The sequence below is a fragment of the Propithecus coquereli genome, unplaced genomic scaffold (genome assembly GCF_000956105.1).
Source record: "Propithecus coquereli isolate 6110/MARCELLA unplaced genomic scaffold, Pcoq_1.0 Scaffold7, whole genome shotgun sequence".
NCBI classification, from domain to species: Eukaryota; Metazoa; Chordata; class Mammalia; order Primates; family Indriidae; genus Propithecus; species Propithecus coquereli.
Window position 1 is genome coordinate 12,751,721 of NW_012153062.1, and position 11,976 is coordinate 12,763,696.

Here is an 11,976-nt window from a genome sequence, read left to right on the forward strand (position 1 = left end):
ATCCCATGCTCCTTCTGTCTCATAGCCTTTGTGTAAGATTGTTACTTTTGCCTGGAAAGCTCTCCTACCCCTTCTTCTAACAATTTTTATTTATTCTTCTGATGTTAGCTCACATGTCACTACCTCAGGGAAGCCTTCCCTGAACCATCCTTTTTTAAATTTTCCAGATTTGAGTGACTCTAATTTCTGTCATAGACTCACGTACTTTTCTTTCATAGCATATATCACAATCTGTAATTATGTGTTTCTGAGGTGATTTGATTAATCCCTCTCTCCCTTTTAAACTGAAGCTCTGTAAGGGCAATTTTCTCTTTTGCTTACCATTTTATCCTCAATACGTATCACAGTGTTTGGCAGTATATATATGCAGAATGAGTCAATTATTTTCCAATATGAAAACCACATGTTGAGGTAGGGAAGACGGCATTTTATCGATTGTTCCATCATTTTAAATAGTTTTTCGAATTACCAGCCATGAGTTATGAGAGATCTGTTGAAAACAGTTTTTATTATACGGACCTCCAAGTAAAAAGATACCTTAGCAGGACAATCACTCTGAAAGAAATGAGATCACTTGGTTCACTTACTTACACAGAGGCTCTTTCCCAGAAGCTTCTCCCAACTCATGCTTCTTAGTTTCCAAGCTTGTTTTCTTAAAAAAAAATTATAAAAAAGACTTTTACTAATGGTTATGCTGAGTCTTTCTCTAAATATATCTTTTATTAAATGCAGGAGGAGATTGAATTCATGCTGTATTATTTCTTTTGGGACTAATGGAACATTTTCCAACTTGAGAAATTATTTTTAAGACCACAGAAGTATCACATTAAACTAATGTGGTGACTACCTCAGGACAGTAGTATTTTATTCTATTTTCCTTCCAAGAATGTAACTGTTAAAAATTACTACAGTTATTTATTCTTCACTTTACAATTTATTAACTGAGGGGAATCATATTTCATTCTCTTTCATTTGAGTAACTCTGTGTGTGTTTTCATGCAGCAGAGACAAATGGTTTTTCATTTGAGAGCTCTAGACTTCGGTCCTATTTTAATTAGGAGACCTTTGAGATTTGGATGAAGGCAGCATATTGTCCTTTCAGATAACTAGGCAATATTTGAAAAATCTGTCTAACTATAAGAGTTACAAACACCCTTCAGATAATAAGCCTAGTATACTTTAATAGCAGTGCTTTCAGAATTTACAGCCTTTACTTCAGAGCTCTCAGTGTTGATATTACTGCTGATCTCAAATGGTTTTGTTTTACACAGAAACAAATGGATATCAATGCTGCTATTCAGGCCTTGATTGAATCAAATACTGCCCTACAGATGGAGGTAATATATCTGGTTTTATTTATATTGGCACTGACAATATACAAATTAAACAGAAATTAATTTTTTTGGAGGCCAAAATGTGGAGTTATCCCAAAGATTGTATTTAAAACAGATTGAAAATATGAAACCATTTTCAAGGACAAAGCAAGTGATTTTAGTATAATTAAATAGAAATACATGCATAGAATGTTTTGTAAGGAACATATTTAAACAAAAATGTAATATTAAAGGATTTATTTGTAAGGAATTTGGTACTACCGAAGAAAACAGTTAAATGAAATTAGACATGATTCTTAAAATGGGATATATTTATCATCACTACTCATTTATCTTATTTAAACTCTAAGTATTCAATGTGTGTTCTTAAAAAATGTTATATAGTAGGCATAGTAATTCTTATTTCAGCTTGAAAACCAAACTTTCAAGTGTGAATTTAATCTTATTTAGGACAAGGTTAATAAAGCCTGCACATATGTCTATGCTTAAATATAAATTGTTCTTTACATCCTGCCCCCAACTCACTACACACAATAGGAACACATCTTTCTTCTGCCTTGCTCTATGTTGGTCCTGAGAGTTTTTTTGCTTATATGATTCTTACGATGACTTGGCAGAGCTACCAGAATACTGAAGTGACTTTAATCAACCACAGTGCAGAGATATTCAAAACCCTGAACTACCTTAGCAATTTATTGCACAGCATCAAGAATCCTCTTGGCACACGAGATAACCCAGCACGAATCTGCAAAGATTTGCTTAACTGTGAACACAAAGTATCAGATGGTAAGTTCTTGGTTTCCTCAAACTCTGATGTCTAATTTCATTTTATCATTTAAATGTGTTTGAGATTTGCCAATGCCTTCATTCCAAATGGTAATCATTTTGATAAAACCCTGGTAGAAGCCATTTTAATGTCATCAAAAATAAAGTACTCGTAGAGGAAGACATGCTTCTGATGTCGCCCCACCCCTAGCTATACTAAGAGTATTTTATTCTTGATAACGTTAAAATGGCCTCTGCCAGGGTTTTATCAAAATGATACAGCATATTCATGTTGAAAATTAAAATAGGCAGGACTGACCTTTGGGTTGACAGACAGCAGCACCTGTCAGACCTGGTAATTCAAAAACCACCAAAGTTAACAACATAAAGAAAGATATCATGGAATCCCCTTCACCACACTCCCTAACAGTATGGTTTTTATACAAAATGGCATTTAAATTCTAGAATGGTATAGAATTAATGACCATGAAGATGAATGGTTTGTCATTCTTGGAAGTTTCTTATCCCCACACAGATGCCCCAAATTCATTAACCAGAGGTGCAAAAATGAATTAAATTAGAATCATCAAGGAAAGGTTTTAAACCAAGAGGAGCAGTCATCAGTTAAATAGGGGAAACCCTGTATGCTATAGTATGTCATTTTTTTTTTAAATTTCTGTTTGGTCTATGGTCAGCTGTGCAATCAATATTATGTCATATTTTTGCTGAAAACTCTAGTCTTAACACAATGACACATTTGAAAAAATGTGTGATTTGAAAAATGGTGATTTGAAAAAGCTATGTTATATAATTCTATAGAGTGAATAGTAGTCATTTTAATTTTGTGTGTATATACATCACACACACATACATACGTATTCTTGTCCAAAACATCTTCCATTCTACAAGTGCAATGAAAATATTCATTTTACTTATATTAATAAAATACTTAACTTCTGTAGATATCCCCTGCCCTAAACGAATATAAGAACTAAAATAATATTTACAATTGTAGCTGGCTATAATAACACTAAGCTTGATTCTTTCCTGTGTTTGAGAGTATAAAAATGCGGTGCTATAGATTTTAAAGGTACAAAGACATTATAAGACATACAAAAGCAGTATGAAATCTAATTCAGGATCTGCCTTCCTTGTAGGAGAAATAGCTAAGTGGTGTGAGTTGTGGAGTGTCAGAATGGTCTTTGTGCTTCAAAATACTTCATCACTAGGAGATAAGAAGTGCTATAGAGAAAAACAAAACAGCAAGGAAGGGGGATATGATAGAAAGTAGAGTGGAAGGTGCAATTAAATAGAATAATCAGATAAGGCATCTGTGAGAATGTGATATTTAAGTGATATCAGAAGGATATCAGGGAGCAAGCCACAAGAAATCTAGAGAAAGAGCTTTCTAGGCAGATAGAACAAATGCAAAAGCCCTGAGCCTGGGAACATTCCTAGCATGTTCTAGGATCAGCAAGAGGGCCACTGTGACTAGGAGAGAGTGCATAAGGGGGAGAGTTGTAGGAAATTTAGTGAAAAAAATATCAAGAAACCAAAATGTATAGAACACTCTAGACTACTCAAAAGTCTCCAGCTTTTACTTTGAATAAGATAGAAGCCACTGGAAATTGTTGAGCAAAGAAATGACATAGACTTAGATTTGACTTAGATTATTAAAGTATTACTCTGGCAAATGTGCTGCAAATGTAAAGAGGAGGACAGAGGCAGAAGTAGGCAAACCACTGAGAAAGCTTTGAAATAGTCCAAATGAGATGATGATGGGTTGGTTGGACTAGGGTTGGTCACAGGGGAAGTGAAAAAATGGTCAGATTTTTAAATATGCTGTAAGATTGAGCCAGCAGTTTTTGTTGACAGATTAGACATGGGCTGTGAGAGAAACAGAATGGTACAGGATGACTCCAAGATATTTTTTAACAATAGAAGGGTAGGGTTGTTGATAATAGAAATGGAGACAACTTCAGGAGAAGCAAGTTTGGAGAAAAAAATTAGGAGTTCAGTTTTGAATATATTTAGTTTGAGCTGTCTATTAGATACTCAAGTAAGAACGTCAAGTAGGTAGTTGACTATTCAAGTTCAAGGTCAAGAGGGAGGTCCTGGCTAAGGCTAGAAATTACAAAATCATTCACATATAAATGGTATCTAATGCTGAGACGATTTAAGACTACCTAGATAGTAGGTAAAGAAAGAAAAGAGAAGACGTCTAAAAACTGTGTCCTAAGGCTCTCCCATGTCTAGAAATCAGGGAGGTGAGGGCAAACTAGCAAAGAAAACTGAGAAGCAGCTATCAGTGAGATAGGAGGAAAACTAGATGAATGTGGTGTCCTGGAAATCAAGCAAAGAAAACATTTGCCAGCGGAGGAAGAAGGGATTGACTGGGTCAATGTTGAGTAAGGTGAAGACTGAGAAGGGCCTTTGGGTTTAGCAATACAGAGATCATTGAGGACCTTCATCAAGAGCAGTTCAGAGTAATGGTAGTAGTTAAAACCTCATCAGATTTAAAGAGAATATGATGGAGCTGGGCACTTTTCACTCCTAGTAATGAAGCAGGTAATTGAAATTACCTGGCTAAATTAATTTTCACACAAAAAAAGTTAAAAGCATAAAATAGCTGACAAATAATGAGGAACTTTCAAGCAAGACTTTGAAGAAGACAGCAGAGAGATGAACCCAACACGTGGAGCTACTTTGCCCTAGGTATGTTAAAAAGCTGAGTGGTACTTTTGGTGACCTCATGGGGCTAGGGGGCAAAAATAGACCCACCCTTCCTAGTTGCTTTTCTTCAGAATTTTGAACATTTTATAAAGTTTGTAGAAATTATCAGGATCTGATGTAGGACTCCACTTTTATCCATTGGGGTAAACACATATCTTCTCTTCCAAGAAATACTTTCCTATGATAATCAGTGAATGAGAACTGACAGAAACAGACTCAAAAGAGAGAATAAGAGAGGTAGAATTTAAATCTGTTGGTATAATGAATAAGATAAGTGTTACATAGGAACACAGTTTATTTACTATAAGAGAGAAGGCAGGATATGTGTGTGCCAGACAGACAGGTGGGTAGATGAGATAGTGGGGGCTTATTTAAGTTCTCTTCAGATTGTTTCAGTTGTCTCAGTGAAATTAGAAGATTATCAGTCAAGAATAAGAATGAATAGGTACAAGATAGATAACTAGGAAAGTGACAGAGGGATTGAATATGGAAGCATGGTATTATTGTCTAACAGATTTATAGACACATTGGAAATTAAATTGAGGACCATCAGCATAGTTAAGTTTTTCTCCAGCCACATTTATCTGTGCAGGTACAATCACAGGTTAGGCAAAAAACTGAATTTAGGTAGGGTTGGGGGTTTATAAGACAAATACAATGAAGTGAGGTAGGGCAAGGGCATTAAGGAAGTTCCTAAGGAAATGATTATAGTAAAAGACTGTGAGTTTTAAGCTGGGTAAGAAGGGAATGAAGGGACAATGAAAAAGTGGTAGTATCAATGGAGAGTAGGTCCTGATGAGACCAAAAAAAAATTATTGGGGTCAGGATTCTAGAGGGAGTGAGCTGGAAAGAGAAGAGAAGTGAAATTCTGGAGGAGATGCAGTTGTAGGTGATAAAGGCTAGGGCATGGCCTTCGATGTTAGTAAAGTAAGATACGGGGGTAAGGGGAGGGTACGAGATCATTGGTGGAAAAGTAAGGGGGTGGAGGAGAGTACAGTTTGAGGAACTGAGAGGCTAAGGTCAGAGGAATCATCCATGTGGATTTAAAATCACCAAGAATTTGGTCATTGATAGGTTTTCTGAATGCGATGGCAAGCCAGAAGCTAAAACTCTTCAAAGAAAAATATCAGTGATTGCACTCAGCACCAGGAAGGGTGATGTGTGGTAGATATAATGTGATAATAGAATTTCAACATGGAGTGTTTTCAGGGAGAAATTGGCAAGAATGGTCTGGAAGTAGCAACGAAGAGCAAAAAAGACACCTTCCCATCATCAGGCTGCAAGGGGAGCAGTGTCCTCCTCAGGGGAGAGCGAGTTTGAGTCAGAACATTGAGGCTCACAAAACATATATTATGATATAGGACTTTATCTATGGCTCAGCCTACCTTGAAAGAAATGATGAAACCCTTACCAGTTCACCATTGTACAACATAATGCCTGAATTCAAAGTGTTTTACCCCATGTAGCAAGAGTTTGCTTGGTGGAAAACCTTTCATAAAGAATTTATTATTAGCTCCTATAGGTGTAGGAAAGTATTTCTTGGAAGAGAAGGTATGATGAAAGGAGATATTTGTTTATCCCACAAGATTAGAACTGGAAGCCTCTATTAGATCCTGGTGAAAAATCTGGCTGTAATTTCTACAAACATTATAAAATGTTCAAAATTCTGAAGAAAAGAGACTGGGACGAGTGGATCTCCTTCACATTTTTCTTCCATATTTCAGTAGATCAGTCGTTCTCCAGATGTGATCCTGGACCAGAATTAGATTATGTTAGAAATGCAGATTCTGAAGCCTTAATGAATCAGCGACTCTGGGGGTAGGGCCCAGCTGTGTGCATTTTAATGATGACTTGGTGCATATTAAAGTTTGAAAACCACTACAGTAAAGGACAGTCCCTACCCTTTGAGCTACCAATTCAGCATATATGCATGTTGAAGGATTAGTAGAATAAAAGAGGGGAGAGTATCTGAGAGTGTTTTGGAAGTCAGAGGAAGCCCAGGAGAGCTAGAGAAATCTTTGCTGTGGAGTAAGGGTGGAATGGACAAGGATCTCTGCCTATTGTAGAAAATGACATTTGACAAAAACTGTTTGTCTTGCCTTTTTAATGCAAGAAAACAGGCTGCCTCATTCCAACATTTCTTTCCTTTGTATTTGGAATAAGATGCTCTTTTAATATTCTGAGTCTGTTATTCTGGAATTAAGATGCTAGCTCAGTGCTTTTCAGTCTGAGTATTTTCTATAGTGGGACTTTAGGTCCCATTTTATTCTCCTGGGCATTCACTGGAGGCAAAGATTGGCAGGCTCACACTAGCTGTAGGCACTTCAGTCTTTCCCACTTACAGATCTGAAAGAACACAAAAATGATAATCATTTCATTGTATATTTTTCTTTCTGAAAACAGAAAATGTTTGATTTTTATTTTGCTTATCAGTATTACACATAAAGATATTTTCCTTAGAGCGATTGAAGTTGTTTCTATTTTAAAACAAAATATTAATTTTAAACTCTGTAATGATGATCAGAAATATACACATGTACTCTAATAATAGAAATATATACATACACTCTGATAACTTCAACTTTTCTATTAACTATATAACTTTGGGCAATTCACTTTTAGTTGCTGAGCTCATCTTCTTTATCTGTGGAATGAAGCAATAAATTCAGCCATTCTGTCATTTTGATTAAAATTATGAAATGCCCTGAAATTGATAAGTATGTGAAAAATAGAGCATTTTTAGTATCAATTTTATATAATGCCTACAGCTTTCGTTCATTCACTGAATGCAAATATATTTATAATCTTTTAAGTTTTTTAACAGGTAAGACTGTGATGATATATATTTAAAGTATCATAATTTGTAAGGATGGTTCAAATATATTTTAGCATGGCATTTAAATAACTTTGTGTTTTACTATAAATTAATAGGAAAATACTGGATTGATCCAAATCTCGGGTGTCCTTCAGATGCCATTGAGGTTTTCTGCAATTTCAGTGCTGGTGGCCAGACATGTTTATCTCCTGTTTCTGTGACAAAGGCATGTATTGAATTTTTAAACATATGTTGGTATGTTGCACAATATCAATGAACAAAGCTTTTGAAAATTCTGTCACTTTAAATAATTATGAATTTTAAGAATGAAAACAAGGTATAATTCTCTATCATATATGAGAAATAAATGTTTTGTTTTAAAAAATATTTAATTGCAGTAAATCTTAACAATTTGATTGTGTATTTTTATGATTAGCTTAGCTTGGCTTACTCTACTGATCGGGTTTTTAAATTCCTTTAAAATCCCTTAAAAATTGTGCAACATATGTTATGTTTTTATGCATATACATTAGAAAATCCCTAAACCGGTGGAGTATTTAGAATTAGTAATCGATTACCTAAAGTTTTGCTGAAAATTACATCATCATTAAAAGAAAAATTTTCCACAAAAGCTTGCTATTTTTGGTGTTGGGCTACACAATAATCTTTCTTAAACATCTACTGAATGCTATTTAAAACTTCTTTCAAGTATAATTCTATAAGCCAAATGTTTGGAATGAATGCAAGTTAGTTAGTCACAACACTAGGTGTTAGAACAAGTATCTGTAAAACCTAAATCTCAATTCTACCTTTAACATGTTAAAACCAAAACTGCATTTCTTTCTTTTTGTGATTAAACCAGCTTGATATATGACCAAGTATTTATATCTCATTGACAAAGAACTGATACATGTGCCGATTGTTTGTTTTGTCCATCATAAAAGGGCAGCAGCTAACATGGATGGTCTCTTTAGCTGCATAATGTTCAACTGCCCTCTCCTCCCAAAAGGTCTTCCGTCATTACCCTGAGTGTTTCATTGATTTATCCCAATCGGCATTCACCATTATTACCCCTGAAACAGAGGACGGAAAGATTCTTCCATTCCTAGGGAATCCCATGCACCTCTAACGAAGAGCAGCGTGGTAGTCCGACTTCCAAAATATCCACGTGGTCATCTTCACTCCCCTGGAAGTTGGCCCAGGATGATCACAGAAAGAAGGAGGTTGGGAGTGGGGGAGCTGTGCGAAGGAGACAGGAGCAGCGAGGGAGCTGCCCTGTGGTTCTCTCCATGACTGAGTCAGTGCTCCCATTTCTCCTATTCGTAAACCCAACCTCACGTAGACCAGGGAGGGAGTGGAAAGAAAGAACAGTAGACTTGCAGTCAGGGACCTGGGTTCTAGTTTCTACTCCTCTCCTAACCTGGGGAATGAAATTGCAAGCCACCACAGGACCTACTCTGTGCCAGGCGCAATGCTAGGTAAAGGACATTTGTCCTTTCCAAGCCTCTTAACAACTCTGTCAGGTCAGTGTTAAACCCCTACTTTCCTGGCAAGGAAACTAAGGCTCAGAAAGGTTAAATATTTCACAAGTTTGTGAGTGATCTGTAAAATGAAGGAATTGAATTATTACTATTAAACTCTAATGTTCCTTATGATTATCCTTCCATGCTTTTATCCTTTTGCCTTTCCTCTCTTTTCGTTGTTGTTTGCTTTTTCTTTTTTCTTTTTATTGTTATTTTTTTCCTTCTTCATTACCTCATAACTGGTATTTTTCTAATTTTATATTTGGAGATTATTATAAATTCTTCAGTAGGAACTACTTCTATTCACTTACATTATGACCATACCCTCTACTTGGATAATGCCAAAAATGACAATAATAATAATAATAATACTGTCTAGAGATATAGGAAAATCTACTTCCCTGTCCAAGCCTGGAAAATGTGCAATCAGACTTCTTAACTCCAAGTTTCCCTATATTGTTCACTCTATTAGTTAATACTTGTTCATGCATTCATTCATTTGTTCAATACACATTTATTGATGACTCACTGTGTGACTGAAACTGTATTAGGGGCTGGCAACACACAGAATAAGATTCTGTCCTTATCCTTTCAAACTCTCATAGTTAAAATTACTCAACCAAATTATTATTACAACTTGTAACTTATGTTTGGAAACTCTCACAAAAAAATCTCAAATGAAAGCATAGGCAGAACTTGAGATTGTTATGAAAAAAATTAATAAAGCATTAACCAAAAACAAATTATTACTGCATTTTAGGTAACATGAAAATTATCTTCCTTTTCTTACTATATATAGCAGTCTAATGGTATGCTGCAGCCAGTTCATTACAGGCTCAGGAGAGCTTACTATTAACATCTCTTCCCAATGCCATGTTCAGAAACATCACCTTGGTAGCCTGAAATCAGCAATGGTGGGACTATTTCTACCATGGGAATCAGAAAATACTATAAATCAGAGATTTTTCCTCCCCAAGAGCCAGTGGTTAAACATTTACCAGCACCACTAACTGACATATAGATTCCAAGAAAAGTAGCTTTTGGCTGCCTTTCAAGAACTTCCCTCAAGTTTCCCAAACTGTAAGTTTCTCAATTGCCATATCTCATAACTTGCATGTTGTTTCTATGTCATTAGTTGGAGTTCGGAGTTGGGAAAGTCCAGATGAATTTCCTTCATTTACTGAGCTCAGAAGCCACCCATATCATCACCATTCACTGTCTAAACACCCCAAAGTGGTCAAGAGCACAAACAAGTGGCCCAGGCTCACCTATTGGTTTCAAGGGATGGAATGGCCAGTTTTTTGAAGAAAACACTCTACTTGAACCTAAAGTACTTTCAGATGACTGCAAGGTAAGGAAATGGCACTTTTAGAATTGTTCGATATGACTAAAAATTGATAAAATTATAAAATTAGGATAATTAGGGTAAGACTTTACTTACAAACTACAGATACAGAAGGGTAGTAAGGGGTTTGGGGAGTTTTTGTTTTAGTTTTTTATAATCACCATCTGTAAATAAGGTAGTAGGTTTTAATGTGCCTGACTTGTAAACCATACATTTTTCAGAATCTATCATTTGTTTGTATCATATCATGTCAACTTTTATCATACCAATTGATCACAGATTTTTACGTGCAAAACAGGTGTTAATACATAAATTTTATTTATATTCCCCCTATTAAGTAATTATATCATACCTGGATGGACGGATGGATAATCATAGCATATAGATAAATAGATTTATTTCATGTGTTTTCACTGCCATAATTTTAATCTCATTGCTGCATGAAAGAAAAGTTATAGAGGTAAGTCAGTTTTATTTCATTTTGTCAGTCCCTATACCTGATGCCAAATATGGATCTAATTGCGGATTGACTGGCCCTACTAGTCAATATTTGAATTATAGCCCAATTTTTTCATTAAAATTCAGTAATGAATGTTATAAAAAATCTATAATTTAAAAACATTGTTTCATAGAGCTAGTGTTGGCAAACTACAGTCAGCAGACCCACCACCTGTTTTTGTAGATAAATTTTTATTGTGACACAGTCACACTTGTTCATTTACTTGTTATCTATTGCTGTTATCACACTACAATGGCAGATTTGAGTAGACGTGACAAAGACCATATGGCCCCTAAAATCTAAATTATTTACCATCTGGCTCTTTGGAGAAGAGTTTGCTGACCCCTGCTATAGAGAGTAGAGTTGTCTACTCTATGTATGTATCACTAATTACTTTAAATAATTTATGGCTTAAATTTATGGCTTAAATAATCTCTAGGGTTCCTTCAAGTTTTCAAATTCATATCATAATAATTCTGTGAATGAGTAAGTGAATTAACTCCTGAATAAAACTCTACAAAACTAGTCAATTGTGGTTCTCCATTATGTCTTGTTGAATCTTAATCATAGGATATTTTGTGATATGTTTTCACTCCATAGAATTTATCAGAAACAAAAGAGCATATATTAACAAAAGAAACAGAAAAGCCTAGAAGGAAGAGAGAAAACAGGGAAACTACATAAATGGAGAGCCACAGAATGTAAAATAACAAACCTAAACGATAATTGAACATAATTATAATTTTAGCTATTTCTGACTGAGGCAATTCTAGTTACCTAAAATACAGAGGTTGAGATAGCTCATTCTCTTTTATCCAAGAAAAATACCCATCCTGAAGAATCAGTCTCAAGCGAAAGAACAGATAGGTATGACACATATTAGGAATAGTGCAGCCTAAGTGAAGTATCTCAAGAATGGAAAAGTAAGGCCGGGCGCGGTGGCTCACGCCTGTAATCCTAGC

At 35.3% G+C, this 11,976-nt stretch overlaps 1 protein-coding gene across 1 annotated transcript in view; it reads left to right on the forward strand.

The window, feature by feature from the left end:
- Positions 1 to 11,976, forward strand: part of COL24A1 (collagen, type XXIV, alpha 1) — a 342,918-nt gene that overhangs the window by 329,684 nt on the left and 1,258 nt on the right. The window contains exons 55-58 of the mRNA XM_012661028.1: positions 1,272 to 1,337; positions 1,952 to 2,120; positions 7,764 to 7,873; positions 10,306 to 10,521. Of these exons, the coding sequence (XP_012516482.1) occupies positions 1,272 to 1,337; positions 1,952 to 2,120; positions 7,764 to 7,873; positions 10,306 to 10,521 (561 nt within the window). The remainder of the gene's footprint in view (positions 1 to 1,271; positions 1,338 to 1,951; positions 2,121 to 7,763; positions 7,874 to 10,305; positions 10,522 to 11,976) is intronic.